At 39.7% G+C, this 27,070-nt stretch overlaps 1 protein-coding gene across 5 annotated transcripts in view; it reads left to right on the top strand.

The window, feature by feature from the left end:
• Positions 1-27,070, top strand: part of LOC103037335 (receptor-type tyrosine-protein phosphatase mu) — a 255,198-nt gene that overhangs the window by 183,399 nt on the left and 44,729 nt on the right. For 2 of the 5 annotated variants that reach the window (XM_022678931.2, XM_049478836.1), the window contains 6 exons: positions 1,496-1,631; positions 4,718-4,747; positions 17,662-17,813; positions 20,125-20,199; positions 20,877-20,903; positions 24,781-24,995. In XM_022678931.2, the coding sequence (XP_022534652.1) occupies positions 1,496-1,631; positions 4,718-4,747; positions 17,662-17,813; positions 20,125-20,199; positions 20,877-20,903; positions 24,781-24,995 (635 nt within the window). The remainder of the gene's footprint in view (positions 1-1,495; positions 1,632-4,717; positions 4,748-17,661; positions 17,814-20,124; positions 20,200-20,876; positions 20,904-24,780; positions 24,996-27,070) is intronic. The other 3 variants (XM_049478835.1, XM_022678936.2, XM_022678937.2) reach the window with 3 other exon arrangements.

Here is a 27,070-nt window from a genome sequence, read left to right as displayed (position 1 = left end):
TACCCTTATACTCGTGTTTCTGCAGTCACAGTTTCTGCTGTGTGAAATCGAGCCCCCGCACAAACTCCCACAAACATATTCTGTATGTGACAGCGTCCTGCACTCACACACTCAGGGCACATGCATCCATAAACACTCCGTTCCCATCTGACACGCTCGTTACTCGTCCACGCTTGCTGGACATCCATATGTAAACACATGCAGCCACACACTCACAGGCATACAGACCATCCAGATATATGTGCGTGTGTATGTGTGTTAAGAGTTAAAACTCTTTATGATTGGAGAAGAGTATAAAGTATAGGCCTGTATAAGAAAAAAAAATAAAATAAATAAAATCACACATACACATATACACACACACACACATATACACACCCTCACACCCACACCCAGATGAGCTGAATGTTCCATTTCTCTCATTTGTCATCCTAAACTCACTGTCAGAGGAAACCGCTCTATTCACAGGTGGCTGAGCTGACATGGCTTCTCATTACAGCATAAACACTCACCCCCTCACACACACACACACAATCACATACACACACAGACACACACTCTTATCTAGGGGGGAGGAGAGGCAGTGTTGGGCCTATCGTATATTGCCTCCCTGAGGCTATCTCTCTCTGGCAGGTAGCAAGGAACACATAGCTCCGGCATTATCAACCAACAGCGCCTGATGGATCCTACAAATAAATAGCCCAAAATTCTCAATGGAATTCCAATACTTTACATTCAAGGTTAAATAAAGTTTATATCTTGGCAATGCTTCAAAACAGTAACACCATTATTGTACACCGGATTTACGTGAACAGGGTACAAATCTTCATTTCACACTATTTTCATGCAACTTATTTAAAGGTCGTCTGCCAGTTTGCAAAGTCTAGCTATCACTGACGCACTTTTAGTATTTGTGTACTTTTAGGATTTTTTCCAGACAAACTAAGTTTAAGAGAAACTCAATACACCCAGAAAAAGTCCGTATTTTACACTGACAGTACCATGTCCCATGACTTTTGCCATTACCTGTGGAAGCTAAAGGGGGGGTTGCTTTGAAAAGGTGGGGTTGCTTGAAGAGTCGCTTGTGAGTTGACATGGAGTTTGTTTGTGATGTCACTGGTTACGATCCAACACATCATAGAAGGTAAGAGGTAATGCCTTCTATGATGTATTCCCAGTACACATGACACTGTGAAAAATGCTCACATAACTCATAACTATTCATCACTCAGTATCAGGCCTCTCCCGAACTCGAAATAATTCAAACATGGTAAATAGTGTTCAGCCTCACTGACAAGCTAACACCTCACAACCTATACAGTTGTGTGCATTCCCAAGTCGTTCCCTAAGGTAACACTTCATAATCAATTTGCGAATTGCTATATCATGACCTTTGGCATGTCAGTGTATAATACATCCATCACTATAATTTTATAGTTACAACTAAATTTTAATGTCCAAATGCTTCTTAATAATTTCCCTTCAAACATTTCAGGAGCAGCGACTCACAAGCCAAACGCAGTTGAGCCCGAGAAACAGACCGACCACACAGTGAAGATCGCCGGAGTCATCGCTGGCATTTTGCTCTTCGTCATTATCTTCCTCGGTGTGGTTCTGCTCATGAAGAAACGGTAAGCATCTCTCATAAAGAAATGGTAACACAAACACTCACAAGCACACACACACAAACAGAGTGTGCTTCTCTCGCATGTGTTCGTACAACACAGTGGGTGAACTAGAAATTCAGAGCAGATCACAGCAAGTCGTTAATAAATAAGTCATCATCTTTACTGTTGGCACTTCATTGAATTAAACTTGTGATGTAGAGTTTGACAAATTTTAATATTTGAATATCCATAATTATTTATGGATATTCGAATAACTGTGGGTGGGGAGGTATTAACATATCATTATACACAAGCAAAATGCTAAAAATATAGTGTTCAAATTTAGGAGCATGCAGAATCAAAGTCAAAATATGTTGGAAAAAAACCCAGACCTAACCCCTTTGGTCACTGCATTGTTTGAGTGTTTCAGTTGCATTTCTGTTTCTGAATAGTAAAATGTAATAATACAGTATAATAATACAATACATTTACTTAATTTAAAGTGCTTAAATAGTGAATTCAGTTTGTACAAACACATACTTGGAGTGGTTAAAGTCCTCAAACACACCATTTAATGAAATGCCAGCGTATGCAGCATTGCAGCAGATCAGTGTTTTTTTTTTTCTTTTGTTTTTTTCCCACATTAAAATTTGAGGTTAACTAATTTGAGAATGTATCTTTTTACGCTCAGTCCATTTCCATATGAGACTCTCACTCCTCACAATAATATAACTCCGCTCTCCACTCCACAGGGAGTGGTTCTTGTTCGCCTGGAATGAAAGGGGGCAATCTGTTTAAAATCATTGATTAAGTTGTCCTCCAAACACAATGACCTGAATGAGTTAATGAATATAGTGTAATGCATTTTCTTCTGTTGAAGGATATTGGACGCTAAATAAGGAAAACTGAATAACTAACTGATAAAAAATGTATTCACATAAAAATTGTTTAAAAGTTGATAGAAGCAGAGCTGCTAATCCACTCTGCCTTAATCACATTGCTATGCAGTTCGTGGGGAGTCCTGTTTTTCCAGACAAGCATCTAAAAGACTTAAAGATCTTGGGGCTTTTCTCAGTTCAACTCCGGCTATTAATAATAGATTTCTCTCCCAATTTCTTTTTGACCCCTGCTCCCCTGCATTGTCAGTCTGATGCTGAATAATTAATCTAATTACGTTGATAAGTCCTATTAAAATGAGTTTATAGCAGCAAGATAGAGGTGATGTGATAAAAAATTTACATAGGGAGGCCATCTATCTGTCACCCTCAACCAAACATGGAGTTTCGAAATCCTCAGTAAGGAAAAAAAGAAAGAAATATATATGAGACCAGAGGGAGAGAGAGAGAGAGATTTTGTTTAAAATTGTCGAGGGTAAAAGAAAGCAATAGAGAGAGAGAAATAAAGAGTGAAATAGAGAGAAACAGAAGGAAAAGGGGGAGATGAGAGGGAAATAGTGATGAAAGCTGTAGAGCGATGGAGTGATGGCTTAGCTGCAGGCTAGTTTACATTAGCCCGTTCCCCTACAGCCCTCTATCAGAACCCAGGGGCCTCTAGAGTCAGACTGTGCAAATATTCAAGTTCTATTTCATTCACACACACACATGCACACACATATACACACGCACACACCGCCGTCTCGTTCTGTATTTGTTCTAGATTAGCAGTTGTCTCTTAGTCACCCATCAGTAAAGGCACAGGGGGACTGCTGAATGGAAAAGACCTGCAGGGCTAATATCAGCTCCACATTACAATAACGCATACTACCCCCCTTATCTCCAAAACACTTCAACACGTTCATGTAAACAAGCCAACACAGAACACCATTTCCAGCTGTGTGCTTTACTCAGAAATAATCAAGTCCTGTCATATGTGTCCGTTAGATCTTTCTAAAAAAAGAGGCCTGTCTGGAATTCTGTCTGGTAGACATTTTCATGCAGGATGCTGCTTCTATCTCGGTGAGGTCTGAGTGACGGGCGAAGGTTACGATCACTATGCATAGTCAATTTAATTGAAACCCCTTTCAATATAGCCTAATCAAATGAGCGGGTGAGTTTGAATACGTTGGTTTAATTAGCCGGATTAGATTAGAAATAGGAGTGTGTGAGGACATGCTAATCCTCATGTTAAATCTAACCTCGCTGTTCCGTCAATCATTGCTGTTTGGAATCAAGACTAAGGCACTTAGTAGTTGGTGCTTTTTAGAAAGTCAGTGCTGGAACACAGTATCTTCCATGATATACCTGTGTACACTCTGGCTAGAGCAGAAGACAGTGATTGAAAGCCCTATTAGTGATTGTTAGCTCTATTGTATAAATTAATTATTTCCAATAGTGTTTTTTCCCGAATCGTGACAGTGACTGAAAGCAATCTAATGTTTAAATTGATTTCTTATAACATATAAATTCAGTAATAAAATCTGATAAAATAAACTCACAACTTTTATATGCTCAGTGAAGCTGAGAAAATAGATACCCAGTGTCGACACAAGGAGGTGTTGTTAATGTCATGGCGAAACATATATATGTGTATATTTATGTAGGTGTTAAGAAACAGTTTCTTAGAATGTCATGTTATAAATAGACAACTGTAGTTCAGACTAATACTTTAATATTACTTGGCAGCATATCTTATCTAAGTATTTTGTGTGTATATTATCCATGAAACAACAAATGTCTTAATTAATCTTAATCAATATCTGGCTAAAAGTTTTGGGAACATTAAAATCCAGTCCAGTAAAAATGATTGTCCTTTGTAATTGATAACTCGCTAGAAGGAAAACAGATCAGGTAAAAAAAATCTGGTGTATTCCTTTAATACAATTGGAAGGCCTTAATTCTATTGGAATATCTATGGAACAGGCCTTAATACTGACTCAGGGAGCATGTCACAGGACCCCTTCCGCAATCACCGTACCTCTCTCGCGTCACAAGGCCAAACCTCTCTCTTTCTCTTTCTCTCTCTCTCTTTTTCTCTCTCACACATGTATGCCACCATGTCTGCTTTTGTTCATCTTTATCTCTTTTTCAAACATTAATATTTTTTACTTTTTCTTTCCTTCCATTCCATCCCCCCCTCCACTGCTTATACCCCTCCACCACCTCACTCGGCAGAAGAACCTATCACTCCTACACTTATTACCTGTAAGTAAACACCTTTGTACAATGTTAGTGCATTTGCTCTTTTAAGCTCTAGACCTGTACACTATATCCTGCATGATTAGACCTAGTTCTTCTACTGAAGGTCCTTCTGTAGACAGGCATTTTATAGCTTACGTGAAAAATAACACAGGGTATAACCCTCAGAATAAGCAATTTATGCATTGAATTTCAAATTGCCAGTTGATGGGAGCCTGATTTGTGTAAAGCACTTTTTAAAAAATAATGAAAAAAAGACAAAATCAATATTACTAATGCCATTTTGGAATCTGATGTTGGCTGAATGATTTTCTATCAGTTGGCTTGTCAAAGTCTGATACTGAAATGCCTGTCTCCTTACAATCGATGCTTTTACGTTAGTAGGGGACCTTGATATATATCCCGCTAATTATTTTACATTTCTTCCATCTCTGTTCTGAATGATGAACTAACACACTAACACTGCTGCTAGTGAGGAAGCTAACCCTTTTGCTCTGCCCGTAATGGTGAGCAGCGAGAGAAAACTGATGGTCTTTTCTCCTCTCTGTGGGAACTGACTACATTCTCACCTCTCTCTGCTGGTCAGCACAGGCATGGGAAAAGCAGAAATTGAACCCTTCATCTCATCCCAGGCCCCGGCATCCTCATCCTCACCTCTGACTGTTTATTTGCTCTTTATTTGACTCCAAACAGTCTCCCATTGCTTTTATCATTTTTGAGTTTGAGTCTCTTTTTTCCTGCATGCTTCAGTGTTAACTGCATGCTGAATTTGCCCTGTTTGCCCGTTGTGTAAATTGGTGATTGATGAATGGTTGCAGTACCTCGTTTGTTGTTGGCCATGCCGGCTGCGTTTGAGTATGAGTGTAACGCAAGGCTGAGAAATGGAACCGCGGCGTCAAAGAGAAAGAGAGAGCAACGCCGCCTCTACCTGGGCTTCAGAAGCTAACTGAAACTCAGCCGTATTGCAGGTGATAGTGAGGAGCTCAGTGGAGGGGTTTGAAGCCCACAGCGAGCGAGTGCCAATCACGGCGAAGCCTCAACTTCCATTTCCTCAGCTTCCTCCCAGCGCTGAGAGCCAGATTGACGTGGCAGCCTCCTTCGGCCCAGCCGGCAACGCAAATGATTGACATGTGTACACTGCTCGGCGAAGCCAGGGACTGCTGGGTAGGGTGCAGTTAGAAGTCGTAACTGGTGGCAACAGGGCTGAGCTGCTCTTCTTGACCCCTGAAGTTTTGTCATGTCATCAATAAACAAGAGGGGGATGGGAGTGACACCCATGTCACCCAGCCTGTCACCCAGTGTGGGTGGGTATAGAAAGGCCATCTCCGAGGAGAGCATCAACACACTTATATACTTCTGGTCTGACAGGGAGTGCAAACAATGGAAGCAAGGTCCAACCTTTAAGAAAAGAAGCAAAAACAAATAAACTGCCTCAGAAAAACTGATAAAAAAAAGCCCATGGCAATATACACAAAATTTTGATATAATTGTCACAAATAAGTATATACAAATTTTGTTTTATATCAGTATTCAGAACCCTAATATAGGTCAAAATCTAATGGCTGGCTACACATCCCAGTACTCTGTATTAGTGTCCTTTTTTCCACACCAAACAGTTACTGACATATGCATGCATTTTGGGCGATACTCTTCTATGCATTCATGTGGTTTGTGTGGGAGGTGGAAAAAAAAAAAAAAAAAAAGAACCTGATGATTTTTTTTGTGTATTTTTATTTTTATTTATTTTATGCTAAATACCATATATTTTGTTTTTGTAGATACAGTTACAAAATACAGTTTTTGTAAGAATAAATGTACAGAAAGTGCATTGATATTTAATATTGTTTGCTCATCCGCAGTGGAAAGCATTTTCGTCACAGCTTGGTCAGTTTGCATCAAAAATTTCATCCATTTTAAAAGGTGTTTATGTGGTGCTTTCTGGTGGGAAACTTGTTTTTCCGATAAGACGGACACCACATGAATGCAGCAGTTAGATCTGTTGTGGTTTCTTTTTCCATTTGCTGTGTTTCTAAACCCGGATCAAGACTTGAACAGTGTCTCTTAACAATCTGTCCAGTCTCCCATTCCCTGATTTCACAGACTCAGCAAGTTAGCGTGCTAAGTTGTGAAATGAAGCATCCAAACTGAATGTTTTAATTGTTCTTGCTCATTTTTTGTGAGCAAAGCAGCATAGACTATGCTCTGCAATTAACAAATAAAGTGGCAAAAAGGGCTAGTAAGGGCTGGTAAGAAAATACATCAATATATCAAAGCAACAAAATTCTATATTTTCAATGCTGTATTAATTCTCAAAAGCACAGTATTGTATTTATATATCAATAGTCGACATGCATCGATTTGTGGCAGATAGGGGTTCATTTATTTTGTGCAAATATGAAGCCAATTAGCTGATCTCTAAATCAATAAACTCTCCCACTCAACGATTCAATGTTCTATGTAGTATTGTGAACTATCAGTGCTGAATAAACTGAGCTCTCTCCTTTTCTCCTGAACCATGTCCATGTGGAAAACCCGCCATAATGCCTGCCCCCTATTCTCAGAACCATTCAGTACTGCAGTTGAAAAGAAGTCTGTGATTATTTGACAGAATTAGTCACATCTATAGAGATACTGATCTCATGTCAGTTTTATTTGGAAAAATACATATTAGAGGATCAGAAGCAAACTGTAGTACAGTTAATATAAACGACCATTGCTTTGAAAAGTTTTACAGCGTATTCCGCTCTGCCTATTCAGCTAGTAAATGTCAGAATGTCAAGTATTTCTGAGCATGAACTTACATAACATCTATAGGTGGCAATTTATTGTATTATATAAGTTTTGCAAAGGCATAGAGACGTAGGTTGGGAGAGTAGACTAGAAAAGGGAGTGAATAGAGAGAATAGTAGAGGAAGAAAAAAGAGAAAATGAGGAGAGGTGCCCGCCCCCCGTTCTGTTTTGTCTGATCTAATGGATCTCCTTTGTGTGTGTGTGTGTGTGTGTGTGTGTGTGTGTGTGATGGCATTGGGAGTGATGGGGAGGCTTTAATGTGGGAGTGTTTAGCAGACGCTGCCCACGGCTCGAACACCTTCATTAAACGAACACGCCTAAGCACAGAGCCGCAACACACACCACACTAATTGGAACAAGCCAAGCACATTTGTTTCACTGACAGCCTGAGCATCATGATGATGAGGGGAGAGAGAAAGAAAATGAGGGGAAAGAGAGAGAGAGAATAAGGAGAGAGAGCAGTAAAACAGAATAGCTAAAAGAATGGTGATAAAGAGCAAAAAGAGATGGGCAAAGGAGAGAGAGATATGTAAGAGTAGAAAAGAAAGGGAGAATGAAGGGTGATGGATAGCTAGAGGGCGGAAGAGATGGGAACAGAAAAAAGACGAAGTAAGAGAAAGAGAGGAAGGAGGAAAGAGAGATTGAGAGTCAGAGAGTGAGTGAGAGATGGCTAGAGAGAGAAATGTCTAGAGCATCCTCTGGGCCTGGTCTGTGCTGTGTGTTATGTTGGCCGCAATGAGTGAAAGAGTAAATCCCCCACTCAGCTCCTCTTAAACTCGCAATGACTTCTTCACCACACACACACACACACACACACACACACACACACACATCCTAAACCTATACACCTAAAGCCAATAGGCTAATTAGGGCACAGTGTAATGAAGTAAAGCTGAAGTGGGCAGAGAGAGAAGGGGAGAGGGAGACAAAAGAGAATAGAGAAGAAGGGGTGGAAATGGGTTCAAGAGTGGGCGGATGAGTGACAGACAATGAAGAGGCTACACAGCCGAGAATGTGAGAGAGATGTCCGGTGGAATGGTGAGAGAGCACAGAGGAGAGAGAGTGAAGTTGGGGGAGAGAGTAAGGAGAGTGAGGGAGAAAAAGAAAGGAATATTGGGGATAGCAAGAGGAGATGTTGGGAATGGAGTGAGAGGACAGGGAAAAAGGAGAGTATATACATTGAAATTAAGAAGATATAGATTGAGATATAGATTGGGAAGCTGCAGGATAAAAAGATGAGACGTTGGGGAATAGAGTGAGAGGAGAGAGGGAGAGAAAGAGGAGAACATTGGAATAAGAGGGGAGAATTTGGGAATAGAGAGGCGAATACAAGGTGGAGCATAGATAGATTAGAGATTGGGGGAAAGAGAGAGGAGATATTGGGGGATATAGACAGGAGAATTTGGAGAAGAAAAGGGGGAGAATATGGGGAGAAGAGAAGAGAAATAGAGGAATATGGGTAAAAGTATGAGGATAAGTTGGGGACAGAGTGAGAGGGTGAGAAAAATAGAAGAATATTGGGAGAAAGAGGAGAAGTTGGGAATAGAATGAGAGGAGAGAGAAAGGAAAAAAACGATGAAAGGAGTTGTTTGGTGACTTAGTTAGAGAAGAATGAGAGGAAAAGGCAGAGGATAGAAAGAAGTTAGGGAGGAGAATATAAGGGATATTGAGAGAGGACAGTAAGGTAAAGCTAGAGTATAGGGGGAAAAGAAAAGACAGCAAAAGAGAAGTAGAAAAATAGGAGAGAGAGAGTTAAAGGAGAAAATGAGGAATAGAGAAAGAAAAGTGAGGAACACAGATATGAGAAGGTCAGGATAGAGAGAGGGACAGAAGAAAGTAGCAGGAGAGTATCAGAGAGACAGAGGGTGTGAGGGATCTAACGGAGTGCAAACTGCAGCACAGTAAATGGACTTAGCCAACTGTGGAGAGGACGAGCCTGGCTGTTGATTATAAAGAAGAGATAAAACTCATTCATTCACACTCATACCCTCCACCTCCCCCTGTCTCTCTCATTCTTTCACTGTCTTTCATTCCCTCTCTCTTTCTGTTAGTCAGATGAATAAAGAAGTGTCGTGGCTCCTGGAGCTTGGCAGTGTCTCAGCAGCTCCTTGGCTCTCTCTACAGCTGTTGTTTTACTCTCACTCAAAAGCAGAATGCATGTTCAAGGCCTTCAGACCACTTTCTTTCATTTAAACAGCAAAGTGTGGGCATGTTTTTATGGTATGTGTGGTCATAAGGGTACGGTAATTCAGAGTTTTTTTTTTCAAGGTAAACTCATTGTAGTTTAGCCCTGTATTCTGCCATTTAGATAGCAGTACATTCAAATCTGACGCAGTGTATAGATATATTTAGCCAAATGTCTGTTAAACGAAAAAGATAAAGCAGTCACTAAATGTTTTCACTTGTTTGCTGCAAGTTGTCCAAAAGTACAGATAATGGAACATATGCCTTCTCTGGTTAGTAATACATTGGGTCCAAAAGTGTGGTCCAAATGGCAGAGACTATTAGTAAAAAAAAAATAATCTAGGAATAATTTACAAATATTCATTAATATAGTATATGTATATGGAAACGTTGTCCACTGTGGGTCATAATGCTTACTGTGACATTCAGTATTTCTAGTACACATGGACTATAACACCTCACAGCTTATACAGGTGTAGCTATTCCCAAGCTGTCCCATGAGGTAACAGATTGAAGTTCATTTTGGCATATTTACCAACCTGTTATTTTACCTCAGAATTAAAGGCACTGATTGTCCTTAAATGAAGAGCTCATTGAAAAAATTAAGAGCCCTGCTTTTATTGACTGGTTTACACCAGTGCAACAGGTCACAGACACCACATAGCTTAGCCTAGCCTGACCTAGTTTTTAACACGTCAACAAGAACAACTTATTACTGATATAGTGTTTCTATGCCCAGTTTTTAGCCTAATTCCCATTCAATATCCTTGCTTTCTCTGGTCCAGTTGACCTAGTGCTAGCTTTTAGCTTGTTTTACCTTACTTCTATTTTCTCCTTAAAAAAGTTATATATATATATATATATATATATATATATATATATATATATATATATATATATATATATATACACTTTTTTTTGTGTCTGGATCTTAAAGCCTATATAAACCCACAGTTATAATAGTGTTAGGAGTGTTACAGCTGATGATTACAATTCAGCTCACGCATGTTTAACATAAAGCGCACTCGTGTTTTAGTCCAACCATCGCCTCATAACTCAAAGTGTCTGTGCACTTTTGAGTCTGTCTTTTACTCTCTGTTGGGTCTGACTCATCTGCAGCTGTCGCTCCCTCCGCCCAGCACGCTACCCACAATGCCCCACTGTGTCCCGGGTCCGAGCAGCTATAATGATCCCGCCTTTGTTTTGGCCACGCACGCCCACAACACCCAAGATCACAATCGCTGTTCTGCAGCCTACTATACCCATGAGGCTGTCTGTTTCATCTCAGCCCTGCAAATGAATTCACCCGTGCTGGGCGGAACAGTTTGAAGATATCCGAAGAATGTTTAGGCAGACGGCGTTACCTACTGCTGCGTCAGATCTGTTACAAAACAACCTGATTACCTTGGTTTTGTTTTCATTGGAGCTTTGACATGCAGGTTTCTTTAGATTGTCGAATCTGGTGATGGTGGGAGGTCAGAGAAAAGTGTGCTCGCCTGCTTTGCTGTGTAGGAAAAACATTACAACCTTGAGCTGTTACTTTAGCTTGAGAACTTATACGGAAAGCAAAGGTACCATCAAACATTTTCGTTGTGTGTCATGTAGGTACTGGAGTTTGATCTCTGACTGTGCCACAATCATTCATGACCCGGCGAGCATATGACCCCATATGCATAGCTGCATATCTTATCTTTACCCCTTACTCTTTTGGTTGACTTCTCCTGCAAGCATGTTCAGCTGTCCATGGCTTCACATGTGAAGCAAACAATATAAAGCGCACTGGATTATAAATGCACACTATCAATTAACGTCTATTTTCTGGTATATTTCATATATAAGGCGCACCAAATTATAAATGCCGACCAACAGCGATACAGTGAGAAACCCTGAGTGTTCTGGTAAGCAGCAAGCTACAGGCTGATAATACTCACCTCTGAATGGCGAAAAAGATGGCGCTTAGTGTGGTTAGCGGCTAATGCTAATACTGCTCCACTCGGTGCTGGAGAACTAAAATGAAACTCCTGTATAACGTTGTACTTCAATAGAGTGGCTTTACTGCTCCTTACACTCTGACTGGTAAAATTCATACATAAATCCTCCTTTAGGCCCTATCTAAAGATGTTTTTTACCTTTAACTTCTATTACTTATGTACTTCACTATTGTGTTTATATATATATTATATTTGGACAAAAGTATCTGCCAAATGTAATGTAAATCGCACCGGATTATTAGTTGCACTGACGATTGTTGGGAAAATTAAAGGATTTTAAGTGCGCCCTATAGAGCGGAAAATACTATATATTATTTGAAAAGTTTTCAAACAAGCTGATGCATCAAATTCAATATTAATTGATATTTGTAATAATATATTTGCGAAAATACAGCCTGGGTTCCTGTGTTCCATGGTTGTGTAAAATGACCAATGGACACTCAGGCAATAACTTACAAGTACTTACTTAATTCAAACATTATTAATATTACTGTAATAGTTACATATTATGCTACATTTGCATGTTCCGCTGTAAAATTGTTCCAGACTCTAACTGCTGTGCGCTGGGAATAATATCAGTTAATAGTGCCTAGAGGCAGCCAGAGGGCACTCTGCTAGAGGACAGCAGTAAAAACAAAGGAGCAGAACTAGGTCAGGCTTAAAATAGCTGATACCTAATTCCTTCAATGAACTGAGCACATCTGCAGTATTTTAATATACTTATATATTTACATGTGAGTTACAATTTGTCCTTATCTTGAATAGAATCTGTACATCAGTTAGTTTTATTAGTAAGTTTTCATTACTCTTAAATATTTTTGCGCGCCTTATTTTTATATTTTATATATATATATATATATAATATATTTAACGGACTGCTCACCGAAAAAAATAACAAGGCATTTCTGCTGTTTCCATATCTTCCTGTCTGTAGCATTGCTTACACTCAAGAATCCCGGTAATGAAGTGTGCTGTGTAGTATCATTTGCAGGCCGTGCTCTTTATAAATGAGCTGTGAATGGGAGAGTGATTCATTTTGTGAGCAGCTTCCACACCCCGCACAGCCAAGCAAACAGAGACAGACCTGCCGCTCCACACTGCTAACCTCACCAGTTCCTCTCATTTACCACACGCAAGCAGAGACCAGGCAAGATGCTGGGGCAGCTAAGGAGAAGCAGAACGTAGGGATGGGCAGGAAAAAAACATCTTAACTAACACTAAAATAGTTTAGAAGTATTTTAAATACACAATAATACATCACAATATTAGTGCAGACATTTTCTTCATTCATTTCTTCATGAAGTGGACAACTTCACAAGCTCATCATGTGATTTGTTTTTACAGCAGCGGTGTACAATTAAATTATACATGTGGCAGACCAGGGTTTAAAAAAAATCTAATATCAGTTCTCACATAATACTGCTTTAAATATGTTTAACATCCACATCCGTGCTCAAAACTACAATATACTGATAATACATTTAGATTAAGGGTGGGCGATATGGGCCTAAAATAAAATCACGATACTTCTTTTTTTTTCACAATAACGATATTCTTGGCGATATGACAAAACACTTAAGCAAAAGAAATATTTCAAGAATACACTACTGCAACAAAATGAAAATATGAAAATGAAATTTTAGTATTGCATATGATATGATATAATGCACACCATACTAAGATATTTAAAAAATAATAATTTTATCTGATTTGTAACAGAAGTCAATGATCCAGAATGTCGTGATACTAATACTACACTTCAAATATCTCCATATATACAGGATTAAAGGGAAATAAATGATACTGGACAGATATAATCTGTCTCTAGTAGATATATAATGGGAAATGAGAACAGTGTAAAAAAAAATAGTACCCTGATGTGATAATTAGGGGTGGATGATTTGGCATGATATTTCAGGGTATAATATCGTTCACGATATTCATAAATGTTGGCGATATTATTGCGAACGATATATGGCACACCCCTAATTTAGATATCCTATGATCTATGAACATTTTCAATTTTTAACATAAAAAATAATTTTAGCATAGTGGAAACTTTGTATCATGTATTTTTTTGTTCTTGTCTAAACACTCTGACATCATGGGAATATTCTACATAGAAGAAGAAATGGATTCCTTGAGTAGCAGCAGTAGCAACAACAATAAGTTCATAATACATTTTTAATTAATCAATTACTCGTTTAATGCCCATCACTGCTGGAAAGAATGGGAACACAGGTGCTCTCTTTTATCAAGGGCAAAGCAATCAGAGAATCCATTACTAATCACATCTTCAGTTACATTAGTAATATCTGTCCTCACTGTAATTAACAATTAGCGTATTAGCCATAGCTGCAGTCTGCCCAACAGATCTTTGGTACATTCCTCTCTCTCTCTTTCTCTCTTTATCTCTCTCTCTCTCTGTCTCTCGCCCTCTCCGTCTTTCTCTCTGCCTTCTTCACATCGAGTTGTAAAAAGGGTGCCTTTGCTTTCTTCTTGCACAAATTCACAGTGGCACAGTTCACAGGGGCAGGGTGAGCCTGTGTGTGTGTGTAAGTGTGTGTGTGTGTGTGCAGTTCTCTCACTTTGCAGGAACTGTTCATTTATTAGTCTCGTGTGGCAGCATCAGATCTGGGCTGCGGGGGAAGCGTCACCATATGGCTGAGGCTCGTGCGCTAAATGAAATAAACAGGATGGATGAGGCAGAGCGGTGCACGGAGCACTCTTCATTAGCCTCTCCCCGTCTCTCTGTCAAACACAGCCACAGGTCACCCAGTCAGGGGCGCATAAGGAAAGGTGGCAGCCGTAGTTAACACTGACTCGCATAGCTTCATTTCTATCATCTCTTCTACCCACGGGTACTAAAGCTTAAAATATCTGTCTGAAACTCAGATATGAATAGCTGGGTCATTTCTCAGATTATTAGTCAGAGCTGGGTTGGGTTCAGATGTAGTATTTGTTGACTCTTGCTTTCCAGTTTTTTTTTTTTTTTTCTTGCTTACAGCGACATTAACATATGATTTTGGATATGTTATAATTACACTTGCGGTTGCCAAACATTGGACAGATGTTGAATTGTAGTTTAAAATTAAAATAATGTTAATGTTAAAACTCAACAGTGTTGTATATTTGTTACATTTTTTGTTGAAAATCAAAATCACAAATACGTAAACAACCAACACTGACTAGAAAGATTAGACAGATAAGAAATCAAAGTCATATAATTGTCAAAAAAAACACAATAGGTTGACATTGAGTTCCAACAATGTACAGATATTGAATTTTGGTTAGAAATCAAAGTCATGTTTATGTCAGCAACTAATTTGGAAACTAATAATGTCAATTAAAAGTTAAGTTGGCGAAAATTAAGTTGGATTCACATGAAACTGTTGGGTTTTGTCACCATACTTTACAACAAAAGGTCCTATTTTTATGCCAGTGTGATGGTTTGAGACATTTGAAGGACATTGGATTGCCGTTATTTAAATTACAATCTAAAACAAACAGAAAATCAACATCATCTGAATGTTAGCAAAACATTTATTTTTGATTGCTAGATTCCGTGATCTATTAATTGGAGTGTTTTTGTATTGTGAGTGGTGTAGTTCAGGTTTCACATGTTCTATCTCTCTGGGATCTGCCTATTTCATGCAGAAACCTTGCAAACTCACAAAACGCCGCAATTCACCTTATGCAGAAGTTCTTACAGTCTTTGAGTAGCTAGCTTCTTACAGTGTAACTGATACACCTGCTGATGTTCCTCATCAGTCATCCTCCATGTTTGATCCAGCGATGCACGTCACTTCAGCTTGGCACAGCCTCAGAGCTTAATGGGCTCTGTAGTTTGTACAAACTTCCAACATCGCCACACTTTGTGGTCTGGCGTGACTCTGCTCCAGCTCTCCAAATCACGTTAGGATGGAAGAATTACCAGAAGCCTTGTAGCCTCAGGCCTGGAACCCCTCCCCTCCCCTGATTCCGCTCCCACAGATTGGCTGGATAATTTTACCTCATTTGCATTTCCTCGTATATCTGAACCTCTGGAAAACAAAAGCCGGCCAACCGAATTAGCGTCTGATCTGTATGGATCCACCAGAGCACAATTCGATTAGGACTCCCTCCTGTTCGTCTCCCCAGTGACGGCTATTTGGCTTTGCTTAGCTACCTGATACACTGATTATTCCATCCATTCCCCCTGTTTGAAAGTCAGCAATACGAGTATGAGACAGTCCACAGGCTATACGGAGAAAAATAGGGCTTTTGAAGCGATGTCATTGTAATTACTAATCTGTTCGCTTCCCAGAAGGGTCCTGGTAGGGCATTGATTATAATTATATCAGAATTTAATTGTGACTGTTGCCTCTCCCTCTCAATCAAGCTCAGATCATTATGGGTTCCATTTTTGATTAGTATAATGTTGATTCTATTTTTTGATTAGTTTAGAGTTCAAATAATGCTCCTTTTTCATCGTCGGGTAGAGCGAGCTGTAAAACGTGTTATTGGCTTTTTAATCATTGTTATTTTCCCATGTTTTTTTACTATTGCACATTAAAATTAAACATGTCCAAGGAGGAACAGCATATTGCCGTGCTTGTGTGAAACCTGGGAGTTTAATTGAGCATTTACTAATGGTGCTGGAATGATTGTGTGCCCCAATAACTAAAAACACTGTATTATTTTGTTGATTCTTGGAATTCAAATGGTAAATAGTGGTACATATTAGAACTGCCATCTTGGCTCATAAAGAATAAAAAAGAATATTTGCTATGTTTATTTTATGTCCTTAATCCTGAATAAGGGGACATTCAAAAACATTATGCCTGCTCAAAGGCATACAGTGTAACGGTACAGTTGTTCTTAGCCTGAAGGTGCTTAGAAGAAGAAAAAAAAACAAAAGGCTTAGTTTTACATATGTTTGCCTTGAAGAGGCATAGAACAAGCATTTTTATTCACTTAATGACTGGCTGATTAATACATGTATATTCACATGGTAACCTTAAATTTTCCAAATTTGTCATTTCATGTGGATTTGAGTCTTTGATGGAAATATTATTGTAAAGGGAAGTAATGTAAAGATTCCAGAGACACAAGTATGATTAAACAATTTTTCCCTAATAAGTAACCAGTTATATTGCGCCCCAGGCCACAAAAACAGTGGGTGGCATTTAGCCAGACAAGATAAAGTAACTGTTTATCTAGAATCTCATCACTGTAACCTTGTGTATCAAAAATTTCAACTTTACAGTTGAAATGCCTTTTTGATAAAATGCCTTTTTTTAACTTTCTATCAATGTCAGCACAACAATTATTTCACTGTTCTTTTGAAGTATTTCTATCTAAAAAAAAAGTCTGAACTATTTTTGTATTAAAGAAACAGTATGCTTTTCTAAAGTAAGTAAACAAGCAGCACATCGCATTAGTCATAAGCCATAAACGTACTTCAAATGAGGATGTGAACACAAATGGCAGTATTAGACTAGTGCACGGTCCTGCTGTACAAACTCACTGTGCATTCTTGCATTATTTTGACAGGTAAAACACTCAGTACTAAAGAGGGCAAACACTTGGCTGCTGTTGTAGCACCGCTTGTGGAAATGCTCATAATGCAGCTAGTTATAGCATTGCTTTATTAGAATGCACTGTGATATATTTTTTTTTAACACAACAACATGTAAAACCCAGTCTGTGTAGCTAAAAGCATCTGCCTTCTATTTCTTGGTGAAGCATGTTTCAGGCCTCAGTCACTACACCACAGCAGACCAGCATTCCGAGATTTGGCTTGTGAATCAATAAGACTGTAGAGAAAAAAGAGATTCTTCAAAAGAGAATGTGATTCTTCAGGAGGCCTCTAATGTCCAAATGTTCTCACCCAGGTTCAGTTATAATGTGAGGCTCCATCCTCTCTTCATAATAACCCAATCTGCTGTACCACTGTGTTTTTGTCTTTCAAAGGAAACTGGCTAAGAAGCGCAAGGAGACTCTGAGCAGCACCCGGCAGGAGATGACTGTGATGGTGAACTCCATGGACAAGAGCTACACAGAGCAGGGCACTAACTGTGATGAGGCCCTCTCCTTCATGGACACACACAACCTGAACAGCCGATGTGAGTCCACTCCTCCTGCACCTCCCACTGAGTCAGTAATGTGCTTTTCAGCAACAGATTATAAAATGTGTCATTAGACAGCGGAAGTCATTTAGGCTTCCAGCTATTTTGGGACACTACTGTGATTTTTATCGTAATTCAGATCTCAATAATATCTTTCTAATTATTTTTGGTCACATTTGTATAAATATTATATTGTGAACAATTGTTAAATAACATTTATTGACATAAACTGTATGTCCAAATGTTTGTGGACACCCATTCTAATGAATGCTATTTAGTTACTTTGAGTTCAGCTTTTCTAGCTTTAAGCACATATACATTAAATTATTCACACTATTGGCATCAAAGGAGTATAAAAACCCAATCATTAGTCTATGGAGCAGCTGAAGTGTTTTCTCTTAAATATTGGTGTTTCATCTAATCATTTTGATTGGGATGATGATGGGTAGATAGGTGTGAGTTTGGATGTTGGGGATGAGGTGAGTGATGATCATCCAACATCCTGGCCTTGCTAATGCTCTTGTAGACACAGTTACTCCAATTAAAGCAGGATAAACTCGTTTAAGTACCTTGGATTTTGGGTGAAATTCTGAATGAGCAGGTTTCCCAAACTTTTTAGTTGTTTTAGATAGCTGTAGACTGTAATCCTCCACACTCCTGCAGAGTGTGACCAAGCAACTGGTGGTGTTGTAGAGCCATCTGACTACATCCCTTATTCCTGCTTAATGAGCCAGCTGCTTTATTGTGTGACCTCAGAGCACTTGCCCTGACCTTCGGCCACCAACTGCTCTGCCTGAAGACCCTTAAAATCGCCAAGCTAATCCCACCCAAATCCCCTAAAACCTAGACTGTCCAGTTCTGTACAGGAACAACTGGACTTCACCATATTTGGTATTGTTTTCTGTCCTAATTCCTTTAATTATCTTAATTACCAGATTTATATTAGTGTGATAAGTGTGTTTGATCAATGCCTAACTATGCTGAACCAGGGACCAGGTCAGCCAGCCAAGCCCTGAATGCTTACAAACACACACACACACACACACAGCCATGTGGACACAAAAAAGACAAACACACAACGCACACCCATATCCCAAACACCAAACACATCCACCAAAAGTTCACACACACATGCACACACATCCTGCCTCCCCCTCCCTCAGCAGCTCACCTCTGTCCCTGAGACATGTCCTCAGAGAGCTGTCTGAGAGGTAGCTTTGGACGTCTCCATCGATCCGTTGACACTGACCGTAGCTTTGTTGAGTGGGTTAAGCTCTGCATACAAAACCGCATGCTGTGAAGATAACCCGGGACACGGCTAGCACATCTGATAAAGAGTGAACCTTAATGAATCTGTCTGTTGTAATTTCATATACAATATACGACACTACAAAATCAAGATTAAGCTCTCTTAAAGGAGATCTCCAGGGTGAAATGGACACTGGGTGTATTAAAACGAGATAAAAGGTACTTACCTTTGTTGAATAGTCCGTCTCCGCTCCAAGGTCCAGTATTTTGTACACTTTGCCAAAACAGGCTTTTAGAATGAGTGAGACAGGACATGCCTTGCACCTGCAGATAAATCGCTTTTTACACCGGTATTCAGGCTCAAAGTAGCTCCACACTTCATTGTTAGAATCCGGAGGGCCCTGACATTTAAAACGAGGCTTTTAGAACTTTAAAACTGCTCAAGAAGTTTATTTAAAGCCACTGTTTACATCCCATAGCGTAGGTAAATCTCCGGTCGCTGCTTAAATTTAAGTCACAATAAGTCAACCATTGAGCACCAATAGTAGAACATTGTGAGCAATGTTTATTTAATTTGTCTATCCTACCTATTCGTTTGGGCTTGAAAGTGTGACTTAAATTTAGGATGAATTTACATTTACAAGCCTGTTTGGGCAAAATGCAGGATCACAGAAAGCTGCAAGAGAGCGGAGGTGGGCAATTTAACAAGTGTAAGTACTTTTTATCATGCTTTAATACCCCTAAAGTCTATTTTACTCCTGAATTCTCCTATAAGTAGAGGGACATTAAATGGTTACAAAATGTCTTTTTAAATAACACCAACTTGTAATGCTAACACCTGTTTCTGTTAGTCACATCTTACTGATATTCTCGTTTAGAGGTCTGCATGTATGTATTTATGTATGCTCACATTAGTATGTAGTACTGCAGGTGGGACCGGGACAAAATGTCCACATTGCGGCTTGGAGCAGGAGTTGCTACTTGAAGTGGGACTTGGATTGGAGCATAAAATTTAAAAGATGTGAATTGTAATGTGCGTGTTGTGTGTATTATCATTTAGCTGGATCTTCTCCTTGCTCCCTCACTGTGAAGACAAACACACTGAGCACAACTCTCCCAAACTCCTACTACCCAGGTAAGGGCTTTTTTTAAAGAGCTTGTTTTACAATCTGTAATTTTAGATGTCTTAATTTAAGATATTAGAGGGTTTCTTGTTTCTCTCACTGAAAGTTAACCATGGTTTAGCTTGTATTTATATGTGACTTGGCCAAATATGTTCCTGATACTTGATATTGATAAAGTAACCAGGTGTAAACAGGGTCAGATATTGCTCTATAAAGTGACACAGCTATTATGTATTGTATTAGCGTTATTCTACTTTAAAGTAAGATTTCTTTGATAAAATCAGCATAACATTATTTATCACCTAATGTTACATTAAACACTCTGGCGCTGAATGGAAGAGTTTGGCCGGATGTGGAGAACTTGTTTTGATCTGATGATGCTGGTGTTTTTGTGCAACATTTAATGGTAGAAGGATCATATACAGGACATTTAAATGTTAAAATAAGCCCTTAAATTTGTTTTAATTAATTTCATTTTGTGTTTTATCACACTGGTTTGGTTTTCCACTGGACTGTTTTTTTAAGTACTGATAGTGATAGCAATACTTATGCTTAGAAAAGCTTATCATGCCATTGATAAAGCATTGTATGATTCAGCATATACAACTATAACTATGTTACTGTCCTGCTGTCCTTTTCTCTATCTGTCTCACTGGCCTCCTGCTCGCTGTATTCTAACTACCACCAGACCCCTTTGTGCCCACCGCTATATTAGGTGAGAGAAATCTTTTTATTATTAATATTTTCATTATTCCCATAACCACTGCTAGCCTCTCTCTTAGTCTCTCCACACACTCATACAGTCAGAAATACAGGATATTTCTAAACACTGTGCTGAACAGTAAGTTAGGCCACACTCTCAGACTCTCACACATTAGAGAATGTGTTCTGTGGTCATGTTATTTTATCTTATTTTATTATTTTGTTATTTATTAATTTATTTAATTTGGTCGTTATTTGTAGAGTTTTTATATATTTTGTCCCTATTAAAATGGCTGCTTCATCTTCATACTTGCCTGTTGCTTCTCTTCCTTCCTCCTCGTCCCCCTGTCCGTGCCAGCAGTGGGCGGGGCATCCTGGGCAGAGGCCGGCTTCACTCCATCCCATCCGCATTGCGTGTCGTGCGTGTGATGTCACATCCTGTCTGACCTCTCATATGCATGGACAGACATGTGGAATGGATGTGGGGGGAGTGGACTGTAGGGCAGGGAGTGTGTGGAAAAAACAAACAAACAAATAAATAAGTAAATAAACAAATTAACATTTCAGCAGCATGTGTTTTTAGCATCCACGGCTGCGAATCAGCTGTCTTCTCAAATAAAAAACACAAACAAAGTGGGAAATCGTTCTTGGAATAAAAGAAACCACATTAAAAGTCTGTATAAATTTATGTAGTTAGACTTTGGAGAAAGATTGTTTTTGATGTTGTTTCTCTGAAAAAAAAAAAAAAGAAGAAGAAAAGTGTTTTTTAGCTGAAGAGGAGATTAAAACAAAGCAAGCTTTAGCCGTGCCCCCTCTCCCTCCGCCATCTTCTCCACTCTCCCTCCCAAAGCAACCTCCTCTTCAATTCTTTTTAATGTCGCTCCTGCCTCTGGCTAGTTCCCACTGCCCTACTTGTTTTTGTGTTCCTCTTTTGCTAGTGTTTATTCATTTAGCCCATGATGAAATAGAATAATAAAATAATTTAATCATTATTTTCTTCTTCCTACGATATTTCAGCCTTTTACTCGAGAAATGTTGCCGAAAGTTTAATTGAGATGTATAACATAAAGGGATAACACAAGTGCACCTTATTAAAAATGAAAGACCGTTGTAACCTCATGGCAGCTTAAAGAGAGAGAGAGATAATGAGAGACAGAGAGAAAGAGAGAGGCTTGTTGCCATACAGTAGCAATTTACCATTAACATCGACTTTAGAATACAGGCCAACCCAAGAACAGCTCGCCCTGTAAAGTAAACAGTAATTGTACCATTGTGGCGTTATAGATATCCAGATAGCAAAAATATTTCGCGTCATTACTGAGCCAAATACCACACGCCAATCTTGAGTTGCATTGGCACAGGCTCTGATTTAAATCTAGGCCCGATTCTGGCTTAAATACTCTTACACTTGGGCCAAGTACCAAGACCCCCATATGCCAACACCCCGGTTGCTGAGTATGTCAACTGATCCGAGGTGCATATGCAAACACCTCGGTTGCCAAGTATAATATGGGAATCGATCCGAGTCACATGTGCCAACACCCCGGTTGCAGAGTATAATATGGTAATCGGCTCAAGCTGCATGTCACAATACCTAGAATGATGAGTTATAATATGTAAATCAGGCCGAGCCACATGTCTAATGGCGAATCCTATCCAATGCTGCCATACATCAGCCGAGCTTGGGTCAGTTCTTTATGCTATCTGGGTAGTAAAAATAACGGAACAATACTGTGTTCACTTTTTAAAGGACAACCACTTTGGACTATTTTCAAATTACACGCAACCTTTAACACCTAGAGTATATGTTTTGTATCTACTTTGAAATTCATTTTGTATCCTTCACTGTGTGTCCAAAGCCGTCGCTTTAGTGCAAAACCTGTAATCTGCAGCACCCCACTATCTATCCCAGGCTTTCAGGCTAGTGAACAGAGCTCTAGTGTGCCAGTGCTCTTTGGTGTATTGTTGCTTATACCCTGTCTCCTCTCTCTCTCTTTCTCCTTCTTCTCCTCTCTCTCTTTCCCCTTTTCTCGCTTTCTCTCTGTTGCTCTTTTTCTTACATTTAACCTCTAATGTATCTGCTTAAAAAGTCCCCATTAATGGTAAGTTCCTCAGTCTGCCTGTTGTTTTGGGGGAAGGAGGTTGTGTGTTCCATTAAAAAGGTGTCCGCCATTAGCCCCGCCCCCACCCCACCCGCCCCCATCTCTTCCACAGACACTTTCACGCTCTCACTCGCGCCACCATGTGTCTTCTTTGACATGAATGGCAGTGTGGACTGAACATGTCACATCACATGCTTAAAAAAAAAAAAAAAAGCTCCTCAGCTCACGAGTGACCAGTGCCCACCCCCACCCCCACCAGACCATTGGGGAATCACCTCCTCATCTTCTCTGCCTCAATTTATCTCTCACCCGATTTGCTGCGATTTCATTTCAGCGTGATTCTCTTTTTTGTTTGTTTGTTTGATTGGTTTCTATCTTTTCTTCCTGTGCCTTTGTCTTTCCGTTGTTGTGCTCGTCAGAAGGCGTGGCTTTTGAGGCATCGGTCATTGTGATTTGATGCCATGCATCGCTCACTGTGATGTTACGCATCTCTCATCATGCTCATCATGCTTTGCTGTTGACTGAGTGTCTGTGTGCCTCATCCTGCCATAAAAATGAATTTCAGATTCAGAGAAGCAGAATCTCAAATGCATTTATTAGCATTGGCTAATTCTGTTGAAGCAGCATAGCAGAGACAGGCCTACTACTACTATTTATAGCACAGCTATTTATACGCTATGATAGAAGACAATGTAATGTATGGTGTAAATGAACAAAAAAGGGCAGAATGGAACGTATCCCTCCCTCTGCATCCACTCATTCACTCCCTCCCCTCACAAATTTGTGTCGTGTTTCATCCAAAGAAATGATGGGATGTTTTGAAGACACTTTCTTTTACAGTGCAATGTAACAGTTTATTGCATTGTTTTTCAGTACAGTTTCTTAGTGATCTACAAAAAAATAATAATATAATAATAATAATACTAAGGGTCATGTACAATCCTTGCATCTCCTAAATGGCATATTGAAAAGAAATAACCTTTTAATGGAAAAATATTGATTCCAGGTACATTTAGAGTATTTTTATTGGTCCATTCACCATAAAAACCTTTGACAAAGTACAGAATGAACACAATAAACTGCCAGATTTATATTATACTGACATGCCGAAAGTCATGGGACAGGTTACTAGTATTGTGGCCCATGTCTCTTTATTTTTGCTATGTGGCATGGAAGCTAAAGAAAGCTGAGCTGACCTGCAAAATATGCATGTAAATGTTTGCACAAACAATTATAGCCAGATGCCGTCGATCACTATCATTACCACCTACTGCGCTGTCTGTCTGCTGTGGGATGGTAATAATGCCGTAGTCTAGGACATATTCCCGGTACACACAACACACTGTGGATTGAGGAATGTTAAATGTGCACACAACTTTAGAAAGGTTAGGAAAAGGTTGATCCATCTGGCACCCATCTGGATGCTAGCTAATGTTCATCTTCAATCACAAATAACATATACTAGTATAGGCATTCCAGAATCATCCCTGCAATAACTGTCCCACTTTTGGCATGCTGGTGTAAAAAGTAAATGATGAAAAGTGAAAACATCAAAAACGGGGATGCAAGGTTTTTGCAGTTCACCATCAAAAATGAATGTATCCTGTAGATTAACAACACTGTTCCATATTGTAAAATTACTGTTACATAACTACTGTAAAAGAAAGTGTAAAATGTATAAAGCAGTTGTTTGTGAAGTATTCTCTGATGTAACTATGGCGAATGAATTTTACTGTAGTCACCCGTCTGCCGTTCCTTCTCTTGTCTTTCTCTGTCTCTAACTTCCAGACGAGACCCAGACGATGACCAGCGAAACCAGCAGCCTGGCACCATCGCACACACACACACACTCCTCGCACACACACTCCCTGCGGAAGCGGGACGGGGTGGACGTCCCGTATCAGACTGGGCAGCTGCACCCGGCCATCCGTGTGGCCGACCTGCTGGAGCACGTCACTCAGATGAAGTGCGCTGAAGGCTACGGCTTCAAGGAGGAGTACGAGGTAGGACCATCCACATCATTCACCCTCTGTTCCCCCACACACCCCTACAAACTCATCATAGCTTTCCTGCTTCCACACTGGTTCTGTTTCTGCTCTCGTCAGTCTGGTGTGTGTTTGCACATCCCATCCTTTCATTTCAACATTCCTTCTCTTCTCTTTTGTTACGTCATTCTCTGCTTTCTTGGCTCATCTCCCCCTGTACACACACACACACACACGCGCAGACTACTGATGGAAAGTTAATGCAGCCGTTGATTGAAACTTTGTTTAGTTGTGATGTCTCTCTTTCTCTGTGTCACTTTCTTGCACATTCTTGCTCTCTGTCAATCTCTCTTTCACTCTGCATGTCTGTCTCTCCTTCTTGCTCTCTATCTCTGTGCATACTGTTATGTCTCTTTCGCACTCTCTGTCTTTCTTATCCTCTCACTTTCTCTTGCTCACTCTCTCTGTCACTCTGAGTCTGTGTCTCTCTTTCTCTTTCAATGTCTCTCCTACTCTCTGTCTGTTTCTTTTTGTCTCTCTCTATGCTTTAGTCTCACACTCTTTGTCTGCCTCACTCTCTCTTATACACTGTCTCTCTCTCTCAAGTTTAGGACTAGTATATGTGTGTTTGTAGTTTGTACGCTGATTATGCCAACGCCACCTTCACACACCAGCTCCCCAGAGAGCCACGCTCAGCCGCTCTGGCAAGCAGAGCACTTTTGGAAATAAAAAAGCCCACCAACCTCAAGTGTGTGTTGCGATTCTCTCTGTCACACAGTGAAGACACTGCTGTCATGTGTCATCTCATGCTTTGAGAAAGCAAACATGTCCACACACACTGTGCACACTCCACTCTAATCTGACTGCGTCTGACACTAACACCACATCTCTGTCACTTACACTGCAGATTGATTTAGCATCAGCATACACACATCTTAGACCTTTTCTCCTCCTTTCTTTTCCCTTTCTTTTTCATTTTGTTTCTCTCCTTTGTTTTTTTCTTTTTTGTCTTGTCTTTTTGTTCTCTTCAATTTCTCTCGTTTGTCCTTTACCTTCCTTCTCTCCTCTTCCTGCCATCTTTCCTGTCTTCTCTTCTGTGTTCTTTACAGTCTTCTCTTCACTTTTTATCTGGCTTTTTTCAATCCTTACATTTTCTCTTCTCTTTACTTCTGTCCATTTCTCATTACTTTTTTCTGTCTTCTCAACTTATTTTTGATGTTTTAGGGAATATAAGGTCAGAGTGCATTACATAGGGAGCTTGGGCCCATTTCAAATTAGCTCATACAAACCCTCAGTCTCACCTAAATTAGACAGGAAGTCAGGGTGATGACTTACCTGAATGAATCCTGATGGTTTATCTCACTCTCAGCAGCTCTTTTGATTTGTTCTGTTTAAGGTGTTTCAGCCTTTATTGGTTGAAATGTCTAAATGTAAAATGTAAAAAAAAAAAAAAAAACACCCTAGTTCTAGACTTGATTTGTGAACACATGATTAAACCAGCATGTGTACAGCATGTGTTTTGTAGCCCTTTGGACACACAATAGGTCTATTTACAGAATACATGAATAAATATATGATGTCTTTCTTGCCATGGGGGTCCTACACATGTGTGGGACCCTTTGCAACTTAGGTATGTAGTTTGTGTATAGGAAGAGTTAGCACTATTTTTATATTCCCTCCTCCTTTTTGCCACTTGCTCTTTCTTCTTCTCTTCTTCTCTGTCAGTAATCAGTAATTATCTCCCTGTGTGTGTGCTGAAGTGTTAGAATAGGGAGAAGAGTTGAATAATGCAGACGCTCTTGAGTGTCACCTGTCTGGGCTTGGCTCTGTGTGGGGGGCCCTGGGCTGTGGATGCCCTCCAGGCCTGATCCATAATGGATTAAGGCACTGCAGCACAGCACAGCAGGGCGACAGAATCAGTGATGCTGCTCTGCTACACACACAACAGACAAAACACACACACACACACCTCCTCTGCTTTCCAAAATACTGTACCACCTGCTTTGATATAGCCAACAGAGGTTGTATCACAAGTTTGTATGTGAGTGAGTGCGGATGTTTGTGTGTGTGTGTGTGTGTGTGTGTGTGTGAGT

Source organism: Astyanax mexicanus, chromosome 4, assembly GCF_023375975.1.
Source record: "Astyanax mexicanus isolate ESR-SI-001 chromosome 4, AstMex3_surface, whole genome shotgun sequence".
Classification (NCBI taxonomy): domain Eukaryota; kingdom Metazoa; phylum Chordata; class Actinopteri; order Characiformes; family Acestrorhamphidae; genus Astyanax; species Astyanax mexicanus.
Note: the sequence above shows the minus strand (reverse complement) of the source record. Positions and strands in the feature narration are given on the sequence as shown.